The 16,093-nt window shown below is 43.0% G+C and overlaps 1 protein-coding gene across 12 annotated transcripts in view; it reads left to right on the top strand.

Moving 5' to 3' along the window:
* The window catches only part of mecom (MDS1 and EVI1 complex locus), a 125,448-nt gene that overhangs the window by 93,536 nt on the left and 15,819 nt on the right, over window positions 1–16,093 (top strand). For 4 of the 12 annotated variants that reach the window (XM_080889561.1, XM_080889570.1, XM_080889566.1 and 1 more), the window contains exons 3-8: window positions 6,666–6,800; window positions 13,747–13,849; window positions 13,981–14,094; window positions 14,373–14,484; window positions 14,605–14,752; window positions 14,886–15,066. In XM_080889561.1, coding sequence (XP_080745687.1) covers window positions 6,666–6,800; window positions 13,747–13,849; window positions 13,981–14,094; window positions 14,373–14,484; window positions 14,605–14,752; window positions 14,886–15,066 — 793 coding nt within the window. Of the gene's footprint in view, window positions 1–4,394; window positions 5,292–6,665; window positions 6,801–13,746; window positions 13,850–13,980; window positions 14,095–14,372; window positions 14,485–14,604; window positions 14,753–14,885; window positions 15,067–16,093 lie in introns of those variants that run through there. The other 8 variants (XM_080889567.1, XM_080889569.1, XM_080889562.1 and 5 more) reach the window with 4 other exon arrangements.

Below are 16,093 nucleotides of genomic sequence, written 5' to 3' on the forward strand. Positions count from 1 at the left end.
CCACTGAGGCTGGAGGTGGAGGTGGTGGGGAGGTGTTTAAGTTTCCAGTCTGTCCAATGCGTATGGGAGCTGTGTGCCCACTGAATTTATGTTTCACAAACCTGACCTTTGACACTTGTGCAGCTTTATCACACCCAATAGCCCAAATACAGTGTGTCCCTATATGCCGAGGCTCTGTGGAGGAAGTGTCTGTGATTACCACAATCTGTACTACTTTGTGTACATCACTGCCAGCCCTCAGCCCCGTCTCCACTTCTCTTCCGCCTGACAGACTCTCAAGTCACTTAGGCCGCCATTGCTTCCTTCAGACAACACCATCAGGTTGCCTAAACCCAGTTAGCTTTGCATCTTATCTAATCTCACATTCGCCCTCTCCTCAGATTGTCTGAAACAGTTTAGTCCCTTACTGTCCCTTGTAGCACTTCAGCTTCTGCAGCAGAGATTGCCTCTCAGTTTGTTTGTTTTTTTCACGTTTTGTGGTAATTCTGTTGTTTTTGCATTTTGGAAATGATTTTTCTTTCATTTAATGTTTCGACTGAGAAATCCGTGAGTAATCCCACTCAGGGCATCGTGTCACTGAGTGGGTCACTCAGGGCATGAGGCTTGGTGTTACTTCCCAGTTTTGACACTTTCAAACTTTAAAGTGTCGACTTCAAAACGATTAAAAAATACACCTACCCACAAGGACACAAATGAAAGAATCCTCTACTCTTAAAAAAAAAGGAGAAAAAAGAGTGCGCCCTGGATTATGAGCTCAAAGGGAAGCAAAGACAGTGCCAAAGCGAAAAAGACCATGTGCTAATTCAGCAAACACACCGGGCTTGTTCCTCGCAGGCCGCAGAATTTGTCAAGAAATCATCCCTCGCTCTCTCTGCCGGAATGCCTGCCTGACCCCCGGCAAATGAAAATAATCCAAAGTAATTAGAAGTGAGCCGGTCTGGTCCTGAGAGCCCCCGGGCGGCCGGGTAAACATGGCGGAGGGTCCGGGAGGGGCCAGTAGAGAGAGATGGAGGTGGGGGTGTGGAGGAGGGAGGGTGCTGACCTTGTCCACATAAAGCAGTGATTTATGAAGTGCAGGGCACAGCAGCAGGGCTTCTGTCTTCTCCCGCAGAACCAAATTACTGAGGTGGAGATTAACACGCCGCTCACAACGGGCCTACTTCCAGGCCCAAGGAAAAAATTTTATTTACATTTTCTCCTTTCATTTCCTTCGCCGTGTTTTAATGCTAATTGGCACCGTGCACATCCTCTATTAATAAAGACTCTTGAAACTGCGCCACTCATTCTCCTGCGCGCACCTATTGCCTGATGAATGCGCTAATTAAAAGACAAAGCCGCAGAGTGTTGTGCCGCCTGGAGCCTGACGTCTCTTTGAGCCCCGGGTGACTTTTTTTAACCACTTGATTGAATCGCCCCACATTTAGGCAGAAATAAAAAGCGAGGGGAAAAGGTGGTTGTGTGTGTGTGTGTGTGTGTGGGGGGGGGGGGGGGGGGGTATATAAAGTCACGATGGAGACTTAATGCAGCTTTTCGCCGTGTCAATAGGAGGTCTCGTCATGAACAGTGGAACTATTTCATGTGGATTTGGCCGCGATATTTTCTTTCTCTCCCCTCTCTCTCGCTCTCTCCTGAAGGATGTGCTGGAATGCACCACACAGGCCTTCCCAGTGTTTCCATGTGGCCCCTCGGCTGCAGCGGGTATAGGCTCTCCAAGTTCGCTTGCTGCTGGAGTCAGTTTGCAACCCACACGGGAATCCCCCCCTCTTCTCCAGCATGTCCCATCTGACTTTGCAGAGCACCGAAACTTAAATCACTTTTCTTTTTTTTTTCTAAATAGAAGAAAATGCTTAAAAGATATTTAACGGATTTTTTTTAAGAAGAAGAAGGAAGTGTGTTAGCTCATGAAGCCGAATCTCAGATAATATATGAAGCTGATTGATCTTATAAACAAATAAAAAGTGTCTACATGCATGTGTGAATTTGTCTTTGCGTGACCGAACTCCTAAAAACAAACAAGAAAGCCGCAAGCAAAAAAAGGGGCCTGTTTGAGCAATTTGAGACTCCTTTTCAAGAATTTCACAGCATTTTAAACATTATCCGGATGCTGTACGTTTTAATCCTCCCCAATCAAATAAGTATGAAACGCTGTGTTGCATGATATAGTCGGAACTAACATACCCTGAAGCCTGCGTGTGTTTGGTTTGTAATTTGTTGATAAACAGCTTTTCCACCTCGCCATCCCACCGTTTGTCACAATCATTATGACAAAGGCGTGGAAATAATTCTGATAAAACGGGTCTATTAAATCCGGGCACATCAGAACGGCGTTTACGGCAAACAAAATATAAATTAGAGCAACGACTCGCAAATCATTCTCGCGGTTTATTAAAGGAACAAGTGTTTTAAATTCACCCCCATCGGTCTGTTCAGCGCGGACTCGAGAGCTTTTTATGGCAGCTCGTTCAGGTGATTATATATTCAAGTCGTACACATCTTTCATGGCCCACCTAGCATCTACACGCCTTGTTGTGTAGATGTTTTGCGCACAAGATTGAAAGTCAACAAAAAAAAGTAGACTTATAGCAAAGTAGGCTCGTTGCTGGGCACTTTTTTATTATTATTTGTAATGGATTTTTTTTTATTGTGTTATTATTTTGTCGCGTGACAGCTGGAGTCTGTTTTCCCTTTGCTAAAATATCCACACAAACTTAGATCGCTCGTGTGTGTAGAGATGACGCAGTGCAGCTGCTCAGCGCTGTCATAAATAGACATTCAAATCACCAAATTATACGTCACAAATGTGCAGGGTTTTATTCTGAATTTGTTTGTGTCGTGCGGGATTTTATTATGAAATGACAAAAGTCCGTGCTGGGTTTAGCTCACTTGACAGCAGCAACAAATCGAATCACCTAATTAGTTGGGGTTTTTTTTTTAACTCTCAAGTCTCCACTCACACTTCTTTAGTGAGGTTCAGTTCAGCTGAGCACGCCATCTCCTGACTGGAAAAAGAATTGTAGCTTTTCCTTCACGTGCCCGTGCATGGAGATGGGGAGTGTTGGTAGGTGGGTCTGTGTGTGTGAGAGGGGGTTGGTGCGGGGGTCATACCACCGTTACCCCAATTTACCCCCGGTGATACCACAAACCCCGAGAGTTTATCCTCTTTTTCTCACATTTCCTCCTTTTCACAAAACCCCTCGCACTTCTCTCTCTATCAGGATCCTCGATCAGGACTCGGAGAGGCTGTGAAGCAATCACTTTCCCAGATTACTTGTATTTAATACACAATGCATCATAAAACAAATCCCTCATCCTGACAGGAAGAAAATAGAACAGCTCATTCGACTTGAGCTTTCCCAATTTATGGCTAAATTAAAAAGGGTTCCAACAATGGACAAGTCGAGGAGAGGCAGGAAATCAATGACCGGGCGGACCGGGGTCTCTCCTCGGTTCTCAAGGCGCGCGAGACGATGGGAATCGGTGGCCGGGTCCTGCCTTATTTACACATGATTTTTCCTGTCCTTCCTGCACATTTGCTCCGCGATTTCGCAAAACAATGGGTATTATCTGGGATGGAAGGTCAATGTCACAGTGTAAGGAGTTATCCATCATCATCTGCTCTCATCAGCCAAAGCCCCGCTCTCTCTGGCTTTATAAGCTGCCTAATAAACTCCGCTCACTGACAACAAGGACGTTTCTGTGTTATTCTCTACCCTTGTCAGATTGTTCACGGTATCAGTTTCAGCTTTAAACTGAGAGATTAAAACACACACACACTCAAGAAATACAATGTCCAACATTTGGTCTCATCTTGATGGCAAAGCAGATGCACGAAGGCGCACGCGGAGCTAAAAGGTTCTTTTTTTTTCTTTTCTTTTTTAACGCAGATTCAGAAATAACTAACCCAAGCTGATGTTGAAAAGTAAATGTGTTGTGTTGTATGTAGAGGTGAGCTTTGGAAAGCAGGTGAGTAGGCCAGGGTCGTAAGATGTGGCGCATGGGCATCAAATGGCCCGTATAGAGATTCCCAGATCTCAGTGTGTGAGAACAATTAGGCTGTTTATTATCATTACTACTATTATTACTAATATTATTATTATTATCACTCGTCCCCCCTGGCATACAGCTCAAGTCTGAATGATAAGATAGCTCAAATAAGAAACGTGTAACACACTGCAGCCCCTTTAAATTCAATTCTTAATAACGACAAAAAAATGTCGAGAGGTTTAAGAAAAGGTGGATAATAATTCACGACTTTGATGCGTATGTTCCTTCATTAAATTGTGCAGACTATGTGTGTGTGTGTGTGTGTGTGTGTGTAGTTCATCCCTTTATAAGCCCCCATCCCGACCTCTCCCTGACCCCGCTCACCCTTTCCAACCCCGGGCCTCTGTCACTTTAAAATTTACTGCGGAGAGTAGTCTCTGCTTTCCGGGGACATACATGTGTAAAGACAGTCTCCCTGCTTGGAGTCCCCTCTCCTTTTTTCTTTTTTTATAATAAGGATGGATCATCCTTTATTTTTTCTTTTCTCTCTTTTTTTTTTTTTTTTTTTTTTTTTTTTTGAATGAGAAACATCACACACAAGTATCCGCGAGGCGCAAAGTAGGGAGGCGATGCCTGAAATCTCCCCTCCACCCCCCACCCCGAATATCTCCGCTATCACACAGACGACACATCCCGACTGGCTGAAGAGGAGGAGGAGGAGGTGGTGGAGGGGGGGAGGAAGAGAAAAATGAAAAGTTGAATGGCTACTAGAAGACACCTGGTTGCGTCAGGACAGGAGGGGTGACAAGAGAGGAGCGGACGAGCCTTTCGAAGCGCACCGCTGCGAGAGAAAAAAAAGTTAGGATCAAGTTGATGCACCGGAGGGGATTTCAGTTCCGACGTCTGCGGGACAGCGAGGGGAGAAGCGCGGAGTCGGCGCTGTCTGTGAGACAGTGTAGTGAGAAGGGATTTACTTTTACCGAGCGAGCCGTGTGTGAGAGACAGCACACAGACACACACACAGACAGCGAGACAAGTCGACTCGTCCCGCGGATTGGAGACCTGAAGAGACCGAAAAACAACCGCACACCGATCTTTTTTTTTTCTTTTAATGTGTCAAAAAATCTGGAGAAGTCGTCATTAGCAAAAAAATTATTTTTCTACTTTTATTTTTAATTCCCAGGGCGATGTTTTTGTATTTTTATTTTTTTTTACGGTGTCACTTTTTACTCAGTTAACCACCGCTGTTATTATCCCAAGAGGCTCAAAGTGTGGCACGCCAGTTTAAAAAAAAACGAGTCACCACGGTAAGAACACGCAGACTTTTATAAATAAAAACTGCTTCACTGAGGTTTTATTTTTATTTTTTTACTTTCTTTTTTCTTACACGCAGAGAAAGAAAAAGCACATCTAGGAGTTTATTCGCTCATCCATCTTGCTGAACTAAGTTTGACGTTTAAATTATTAGTTAAAAGACTGCGGTGTAGTTTACAGAATACACGACGAGGTGCTCTCTTAGCGCGGACAAAGGGCTTTATGTAACCTAAATATTTATTCAGCAGCAGGTTACACAAAGACATAAAGACAGATTTGTGACCCTGAGAGAGAGATTCCGTTTTGCATCCCAACAATCGGCTTGTCTTCATAATTCTTATCACTCGCGGTTTCCTGCAGTTGATTTGTTCCCCAGTAAAGTTTACAGCCGCGCCATGAAAAATGTCAGAGCGCTCGCGATTCGTTCGAGTGGAAATGCTGCGCGAATATTTTGTAAACGATAAAAGTCCACCGATGATATGATTTGCATGATAATTCACTTCTATTGTGTTTGTTGCTCTTCTGTTGATTTCGCCAATGAGAGGAACAAAGCTGTCCCCCTGGTTTATTATTGTCACAGCCATTGTGTGTGTAGTTTATTATCTTTTACTGTTCTTGTTGCAGTTAAAATGAGTAACGTTTGGTTCATTTATTCGTTGCAACTACATTTAAAGAAACGAATTTAAACGTCAGCTAGAATCAGGTTAAATGCAAATAGATTTTTTTTAGGGATGTATTTCATTTTGTGGCAGATTTTTACATTTCTTTTTTTTTCTTCCTTTCTGTAACAAAATAATAAAGGAGCGATCGGTCCAAAGTGAAACTGAAAGAAACCTTTGCTAATATGAAATGAATGCATATAATAATTGCTATTACTATTTGGCTTTTTTGTCTTCCTTATGTACTGACTTATTGACGTCACTTAGCATCTTAAGAATATTTATGAATATGATTTCCATTTTTATTACTTAAATGGTAATGACATCATTCTTCAACAGGCCTCTGAAGCTTTAAAAAGGTCTCAGATATATAATGAAATTACTTTGGTACTGAGTGCTTTTTTCTCTTTCTTTTCATTTATATACAATGTTCACTGTCTTATATTCAAAACAATACAAATAATAATAATATTAAAAGTGTGTGTGTGTGTGTGTGTGTGTGTGTGTGTGTGTGTGTGTGTGTGTGTGTGTGTGTGTGTGTGTGTGTGTGTCAGAGAGAGAGAGAGAGAGAGAGAGACCTGCTCCTAACATTTGAGTTCTTTTCTCTGTGGGAGGTATGTGGTTAGTCAGTGTTTGGACACAGTAACCTGGACTGATACTGATCAAAGTCTGATCTCTTGCTCTCTCTCTGTCTTTCATTCCTTGCAGATCTTGGATGGGTCAGGCCATGTAAAATTCTGCGTGGATGCCAGCAAACCAGATATCGGGAGCTGGCTGAAGCACATCCAGTTTGCCCCTGCAGCCAAGCAGCACAACCTGACAGCGTGCCAGATAGATGATCAGGTACGAGGAGACGGGTCACTCGCAGCCCACCTGGCAAAACAACCTCAACAAAGTGCGAGATAAATAGGATGTGAAGGAAAGAGAGAGGGAGAAAACATCTGCATGACTCGATTTTGAACTCCCAAATGCTGATGTGTCTTTTAAATGTCTGGCAGGATGAATCAAGCATTTAAAATGCACTCAGCCTTTTTCTAAAGCCAGAAGGCTTCCCTGTATTTTCCGACGGCTGTCCCGTCTGCGTGCTGCTGTGTTAAAAGGTGTTATTGTGATCTAAGTCAGATAGCCCCGAGAGCCGCTGGCCCACCCTGCCTTTAGTTTACTCACACACGCACAGGTCTTATGTGACATTGCACCATAGAGACTCCTCGCTATCTGCGTGTGTTTTCCTTCTGTAATTGTGCACTGGCTTCTGCCGTGCGAGGACCACAGGGCAGGATCAGAGGCGGCCCGCCAAGATGATAGTTCCACACACTTCCTAGTCACGCTTGCGATATAAACTCCTAGATATGCCAGGAATGTCACCATCCTTTTGCTGCTCACCTGGCTGTGCAGAGGTGCATGCTGTATACATGGGGGCCTGTTCAGCTCAGCAAAGCCATGGCGGGGGCTCCTCCCACACAGAAACACACACACACATACACACATTGGGACAGGAACACAAGAGGCTAAACTTTATTTGACGCGTGTGCGCAGCATACCATCGCATGACCCGAATAAAAACCATAATCTAGCTGGCGTGTTTGTCATCACTTCTCACTGGTGGTCCATTTAAATTTTCTGCTTAACGTCGCCCATTGAAATTTCTGCAGAATCTCCATTATAGTGCTTGGTAACATGCTCTAAATACAGCACTCGCAATTAGTGGTAATTAGATGCAGAAATTTCTCACAGTGGAAAAGATGCACCGAGTTTGCCTTTTCCCTGAAAAAAAAAGAAAAAAAAGGTGATCGACATCTTCCAAGAAAGATCTGGCCTGTTCTTCTGTCAGACATGTATGTTTTTGTTCTGTTCTCTTCCTCACAAGGACGAGAGAAAGGTGTATCACTTCTCTTAGAGGGATAGAAGGAGAAGGCTTCCAGAAGTACTTAGCCACTCTTTTTTAAAAAGACACAGAGAGACAAACAAGCAGAGGAGAGCTTTCCTGAGCTGCCCTCTGCACGAGGTGTGACTCGCTGTCAACACTGTGGTTCTGCTTGGGTGGCTGTGTAAGGCACCGACAGGTCACGGACATGGCTATGATGAGGTGATTGTTAAGTATTACACACTGTCACAACACAGCACAATGTGCTGTCTTTAAGCCTTCCGGCCAACATCGGTGTTTTTGAAAACACAGTGTAGCGTCTCACAATGCCTGTCTGTATCTGTAAAATGAATAGACTGAATAGGGTGGTCAAAGCTGCTGTCAGTTTTTGGTACTGACTGTGTGCGAGTGTGTGTGTCTGTGTGTGTGCTGGTGCTCATGAGGGCTTTTTTTGTGTCCCTGTGTGCACAGACGTTTATGTTCATTGACTTGCTGTGAGTGTGTCAAGTGTTTTATTGTGTCTCTGAAGTGTGTGCCCACACCTGTAAGTGCCTGTGTTTCCTACATGTATGCATGTACGATAGTGTGTTTTTTGTGTGTGTGTGTTTTGTGTGTGTGTACCCACACGCACACTCTGCAAGGACTGTGAATTGTTCACTGCGGTTCAGATGACTCCCCGCGCTCCTCATTCTGAGCTGGAAACGCTAAAACACACAGTACCTGATTCCAACAGGTTTTTACTGCCACAGAGAAGTGCTGACTCCAAACGCAGCCTGAAACCACACATTACACAGTCGCCACATAACGTGTAGCATCACCAGATTTCCACAGAAGAGCCTGACTAAGCTGCCCCGGGCTCATACATTTCTTGTTCTGTAAAGTCGTCCTTCAAAACCAAGTTTAAACAAATCGTCCCTTGCCATGCGCTCAACAGAGATGATTTGTTGTACGGCCTGATTTTAAGGCAGTGTCATACAGCGACAGCAATTTCCAGGCGTGTTGGTCGTTATTTGGGCCTGGTTCTTTTCAAGCCTCAATTTAGCCCTGCCAGCGTGAGTAAAACTGGCCTCCGTCTTCTTATTTCTGACCCAGTTCTGGTTATCATAAAACTTTATGAGCAATCTCAGGAGAACGTGGGAGCGAGAGAGGAATGAATGAGGGAGCAGAGAGAGAGAACAACGTCTGTTTATTTCTTACTAGAGGAACTGTTCGCAAGTCCACTTCCCCTTTCTCTTCTCTTTTTCTCTCTCAATTCATTTGTTACTCATCTGCCATCCTCCATCAGGATAAACGTCTTTATTTTTACCCCTTTGCATGGAAAACTTGAGCGGACTGTGCAGGAAGTAATAGAGGACCTGCAAAGGAATACATTGAATATTTTTAAGTTTAAAGATATTGCGCACTGTGTGTTCAGCTGTTGAAATTTAAAAAGCTAAAGTTGTTCTTTAATAATAATATTAGCTGGACTTTGAGCATTCTAAAAGAAATGAACAAGGACAGCCTTTATTTGGGTGACCTTTCTGCTTTACTACTTTATATATTTGACACGTCAGAGTGGAAAGCAACAGGAAAGAGCGGAGAGGGAAGGCGATGGCAGGTGTCACAGTCTGTGAGTCACACTGAAATCTGTAATTAATCCAGCATGCTTCAGCTCACAGGTTTGAATTTATTTAGAAATAAGAAGAGCTGTATTAAGAGAGCCAAGTATCATACATGCAGGTTCTCATTTTATTTCTAAATGAATGTGAAACTCTTTAAAGTTGGCCGGTTATATAGTTTTTTGATGTTTGAAAATTCCTACCCCAGTGCGCAAGACATCCTCGCTCGCACGCTAACGCACACGCAGAGACGATGCAGCCTTAGCGCCGCTTCCACAGATCCATCCACGACCAGCACGTTTTGTTGTTAATATAATCAGGGGAATTAGCGCTTACAAACCCTCCACTGTGCTCCTGACTCTACTGAGGGAAAATTGATTAAAAGTGTAATTAACATCATCCAACGAGGCCCGAAGAGCCTTTTATAAGACAGTGCAGAGGGATATGAGCGTTAATCTCATTCGCTCTATTGATTCTCACTCAGTATTGAGTGGGATGGAGTGGCTTTGGGGCATATTAGCAAAACACTGACGGCCATTCACTATGTAAATACACTGGAGGTGATTGCAGCTCAGTGAGATAAAGGTATTGGACCACATTCAGCTAAAAAGAAGAGATCAGATCGTGCAATTCCACACGATTTAATGCTTCATATGACAACTTTAGAAGATTTACAGCCTTTTTTTAATTCACAGATGTAACTTTTTTTTACCTGACATTGATGCTATGCCACTAAAGAGGTACCAAAACAATTTTTGCTTTTGCTTTGCTTCCTTTGCATGTAAGGAAGCCAGCATGTTCATCCAAATTGCTGGAAGCAGCTGCACATTGTGTGCTCATACTCTTTATTGCTATCTAAGTCACGAAATGGTTTCATTTAGAAGCCAAGCGATGGTAACTGCCAAACATACTGTACATGTAGCATGACCCCGCTGGAGAGGCCACAACACATGTGGACATGTTGCTGTTATGCAACTGCTGACTAAGCACAATGTTGTGGTCGATCTTCTATATTGTAATTATCCTTTGCACTTTTTTTTCCCTTCTTTGCTTAAAAATAAACAGCGTTGGGGAAATGTTTGAACCAAATGCTCGTATCCGATGTTGCTTCTTTAATTTAGTGTGGCCCCGTGTTAAAGTAGCCTGAGACTTTAAGGGATTTTTTTGTTTTTGTACTAAAACAAACAGCCGGACTGAGAGTTTACTGGGACGGGACAGCGTAGGTTAACATACCTGTTGAATGCGGTCTGTGTGCAAGAGGGCGAGAGGAATCCGCCAACAGGGTGTGGACACAGAAAATGTGACTGTGTTTACTCTGCTAATGACTAATGGTGTCAAGGTAATAACTTATCCAATTATAGCCTCTGATCCTCGTGTGGTTTTAACCTTTGACAGGGAGAGTGTATGACAGAGAGAGGAAGATAAGCAGTGACCTAATAAACTAACGCATACAGACAAAAAAGGCAACATATCCTTTAAAAAAAAAACATGCGGAGCTCTTTGTATTGATATAAAATAAAATGTTTAAGAGAAGATCGGGGTGTTTTTGGATAAAACATGAACTAGAATCTCAACACTTTTTATGGTTTTCGGTGTGAACTCAAACACCCTGACTATCTTATCTCTAGCATTATCTTAAGCCACTGTTTGACTGCTGGAAAAAGAAATGTTTGTGTGTGTGCATGTGTGTGGCCATGACATGCTAAGGATGACCCCAAGAGTCAAAGACGGTGTGTCCTGTTTGGGACAGACAGTGACTCGCTGCCTCTTTGTTTACGTGTGTGTGTTTTCACTGTTTATCTGTGGCGACCCTCAGGGAAGGGGTGGAGCCGCTGGGGAGAAATCCCCCTCCTGTTCGTAATCACCCTCTTGAGTGTGCTTACGCTGCTCCAAGAATACACGTTCTTGTGTAAAGAGTACAGAGTGGGTCTAATCGAGAGAGGTCAGAGGTCAGATTCAGAGCCAGGAGTGCTTCTTGCTGACAGAGACTTCGGTATGGCTGTTGTCTGCTGTTTGCTGCCGTTCTTTGTGGACTTTTTTTTTTTGTATTTTTTATGAACAAATGTGAAGAAATTCAACAGTGTCCGTTAATTTTTATGTTCTAAGGCTATCGTCCAGGGATGTCAAACTAATTTAACATCGTCAGCCTTAAGTTAGCCAGACCAGCGAAACACCCCTCTCTGTCAGTGTAAATACATTTAGCTGAATGCATAATCCCTGACATGTCTCAATATAAGAAAAAGAAGTGGGATTCTAAAGAACATCTCAGTTTTCGACATGATAAAGGTATAAAAAACATTCCATAGCAGATATAGTCGATACTGGGAAAACCAGGAACTTCTCTCTTGTCTTTCAATTATTTATCTATAACCTATTTATTTGCTGTAGTATGAATGGCAACCGAGGAGGTCTTTATCAATAGAATCAGAGCTGTAAATCAATTGAAAATACAATTAAAAGTTCAAATTCTGTGCCCTCCTTCACATTTTCCAAAGCTTTCCAATTGGAGTGATTCTGGCTCTTGGGCCTTATGTTTGGCACTTTAAACGGCGCTCTGGTGACTTTCCAAAGAGCCTTCCTGCTCAGTCTCAGTATCAGTCTCTCAGAGCGGAACCCCTACAGTCCCTCGAGTCTGTTTGCGCCGATGTCTGATTGTTTCTGAATCACAATATTTTTGTGCCCTTTGAGGCCCTTTGAGAGCCCCTTTGTCTGTGCGCCCATGTGCGATCTACAAAAAAACGATCCAGATTCATGCACATGCATCTCTGGTACAGAGGGCAGAGTAGGGTATGACAGAGATTATAGTTTTGGGACCCTCACAGTTCACTTCTCTTTATTCATACTAGATCTGCTTCCTTCAACATAGCAGGAAAAACATTCCCCAACTTTTAACTTTAACTACTGGCCTTCCTTGTTAAATGAAGGCAAATCAAAAAAAATTCTCAAATACTAAAAAATAAATAAATAAATCATAAAAATGGATTCCATTTGGTGGTTATTATGTAATATGTCTCCCCTGGTCTGGATAACTGTAATGACTCCGGTTCAGCCCTGTAATGGGAGTCAGACTTCCAGGCCCTGTTGCCCTCCCACTGATTTTCTTGGCAGGTCATATTCATTTAATGCCTGAATTTAAGTCATACTTTAATGCTACCACAGAACTACATGAGTTACGATGCATCAATCACTCCTAGGTTATTGACACACAAGAGCTCTGCCTTGGTCCGGCCGACTTACTTAAGCTCCCTGTACTCCAGCGACTCAGTAGTGTCACATTTAGTATTATATCAGTTGCCAGAAGTAAGAACAATGACACAAATAATTATAGTCTGAAGCATACCTCATGATCTTTATTGTGACCGAGATATTTATCTTAACTCTCTCAGGAGCCACGGCGGCTCTTGTGTTCCCCCAGTCAGGAATTCCCTTCATAAGCGGCGTATCGTGACCTGCGCCTTCCCAGAAGCAACTCTCTCCACCCCCCTGTCGCATTTCTAATAAATTCCTCTATCATCATTGTCATGTTGACACAGCAAAGGAAGGTAATATGTTAAACGTCCAAAGCGTGCCAAATATAACTCCATGTGTGATTGTTTCACAAAGAAAGCCTATTGTGTGTCCAGGGGAAGCACCACAGTCCCAGGGACTCTCATCTGATTCTTAAATATGACTTGCCCCACTCAAAGTGCACGGTCCCATATTTAGCCGTAGCAAAACTATTTATGTACAAATGCTGTACACGTAAGCCAGTATAGGTGCATTAAATAACACAAACTGATCACACAGCTGGAAGTTTCTCCTATTGGGAAAATGGTCAATCAACACAATGCTGATTTTATAATAGTTCGTTATGCTGGCTGTTTGTTTAATTAGCTTTCTCTCCACATAGTCGTTCCCACTTCCTGCCCACTACAAGCATCACTGTGTAGAGTATTTACAGACGAGTATATTTATTCAGCAGTTGTTTGTGTTTTCTTTTTGTATTCATGAAGATGGATGCCTTACAGGATGAGTAATTACAACTTAATGACCGTGTGTATTTTCATGTATACGTCTCTTCTGCGTGTGCGGTGGTGCTATGACAATCATGTGTGTATGCTCATGCCTGTACAGTACAGCTACCTCACGTGACCTCTGCAACGCTTGCCTCGTGCTGTTATCGGCAACCTAGAAGAGACAAGTTAACACAAAGTGACTGACGCAACATTTTTACTATAAAACAAAGGACTGAAGCAAATTCTTTGATACGTATCTGCGGGGCTCTTTTGATTCAAGGGTTGATTTGAAAACTTCTGCTTAAGTCATAAAAATATTTTGTGTCTTACAGATATTCTACAAAGTCACCAGAGAGATTTTTCCTGGCCAGGAGCTGCTACTTTTCATGAAGGCTGAAGAGTATTCATGTGATACGATGGCTCCTGATATTCATGGTCGGCACCTCACGCATGCACAGACACAAATATTTTGGTTTTTTTCTCTCTCTGCTGTAAACATATCTCACAAATGTTTTTTTTTCTATGTTAATTCCCCCCCTCCCGCCCCGACACCTTGCACTACGCAGAGGAGAGGCAGTACCGCTGTGAGGATTGTGACCAGCACTTTGAGTCCCGAAACCAGCTGCTGGACCACCAGAAGAAGCCGTGTGGGATGCCCCCCTCCTCCTTCCTGAACCCAGGTTTGAATTTTCATTATTATTACTTTTTTTCTACCACCATAAAAATAGAGTTGTACAGAGTGTCGAGAAACATGTGTTGCTGAACTGGGACCAAGACACTAATGATCTAAGTGCTTTGTCTCTCATCGGAGCAACTGAAAATGAGATCATAGAGTAGTGCTCTGTGGAAAAGGTGAATCTGATCTACGCTTTAGCCATGAGGACGACTTTAAAACCTTCCACTTTCGAGTGAATGAAGCTTTTTTTGAGCTGCTTGTATAACTTCTTATGTAATCTAGGAGGCGACAATGACCTGAAAGCCCAAGAACCTCAAGACTTGCGACCCCTCCACATGTCCCAAGGACTACACGAATGTAAAGAGTGTGACCAGGTCTTCCCTGATGTTCAGAGGTAACTGGATGGACACATTTCATCCCATAATTTATTCGAGCAAGTGCTGACAAACAAACATGTGATTCAAGACAAATCCTTCCAATCTCATTGTCTTTTTTTCTTTTTTCTTTTCTGCAGCCTGGAGGCCCACAGCTTGTCCCACAGTGAGGAGAGAGAATATAAGTGTGACCAGTGTCCCAAGGCCTTCAACTGGAAATCGAACCTGATCCGACATCAGATGTCGCACGACAGTGGCAAGCACTACGAATGTGAAAACTGCTCAAAGGTAAAGTGATGACTGTTGAAGGGAATATTTCATGATTTGGGATGCAGATATTTGTGCACATGTGTCCCCTCTGCACATTTTTTTAGAAGCAGATAGTAACCCTCCCGTGTGTCTGTGTGGTTCCTCCCCCCAGCAGGTGTTCACAGACCCCAGTAACCTCCAAAGGCACATTCGCTCGCAGCACGTCGGGGCGCGTGCTCATGCCTGTTCTGAGTGTGGCAAGACGTTTGCAACGTCTTCAGGCCTCAAACAGCATAAGCACATCCACAGCAGTGTCAAGCCCTTCATGTGTAAGTCACTAAGACCCTACCTATGTAAGTCTACTCAGTACATTATAAGAATAACAGTAATGACATGCTTTGGCTTGCCTTCTAATGTGTTTTTTTTGGGGGGGGGGAAATCACTTCATCCTTCTGCAGGTCTTTTTCTCCAGAACTAATCTTGTAATGTTCTACAGGGTTTACACGTGATAATATACTGCAGCGAAGCAAAGACGTTTCTTTAGAAAGGCCCATGCAGTCTGTTTTCTGCACCAAGCCTCGCACACTGCTGACATAATAATAACAGCATTTTAACGAGCATGTAATTCAGTTTGAATCGTTGAATCTTTGTCTAACCTTGATTTTGCTTGTAACTGTGATTTAATCTAATGTTTTGTTGACATACATCTTGCAGGCTTTTTTGTCTCGTGTCTTGGTTTCTTTATTTCTTGAGCACATACTTTCTTTTTTCTTATTTTTTGGGGTCCTCGCTAACTCCTGCAGGATCCAAAAACCTTTGACCTTTCACACTTTCACCACCTCACACAAGAGATCTGATCTCCATATCCCCTGAAGCATTATGACCTCCACCCTCTGCCCCTTTCCTCTTTCCCCTGTTTTATTTTTTATTGTTTTTTTGTTTTTTTAAGTGGGCTCATACAAATCTGTGCACATTAAATACATACTATCTTTTTCTTTTGTCATGAAAACACACAGACAAACACATATAAATAAATATCCATATACTTAAGCAGGAGTGACGGCATCTCCAGTGAAGACTTCAGATTTCCCTATCTCGTCTTTTGCCTCCAGAACACGCACCATTCCTCACAAATAGCAACCACATGTACAGCCCCTCTTCCCTGCGCTTCCTCTGAATTGGAGTCCATTTGCTATAATCAGCAGAAACTATGCAGGTTTAAAAACAACTAATAGCTGTCTAAAAAAAGAGAGAGAGACAAAGCAGCCTCCAACATGATGGCTGCCTGGGAGAAATCATATGCGAAGTGCCTTTTTGTGTGAGTGCTCTTGTAGGGTCTGTATGCATGTGCTTGTGTGTGCATACTAGTATTCGTGATTT

This window comes from Rhamphochromis sp. 'chilingali' (assembly GCF_963969265.1).
Source record: "Rhamphochromis sp. 'chilingali' genome assembly, chromosome: 8".
NCBI classification, from domain to species: domain Eukaryota; kingdom Metazoa; phylum Chordata; class Actinopteri; order Cichliformes; family Cichlidae; genus Rhamphochromis; species Rhamphochromis sp. 'chilingali'.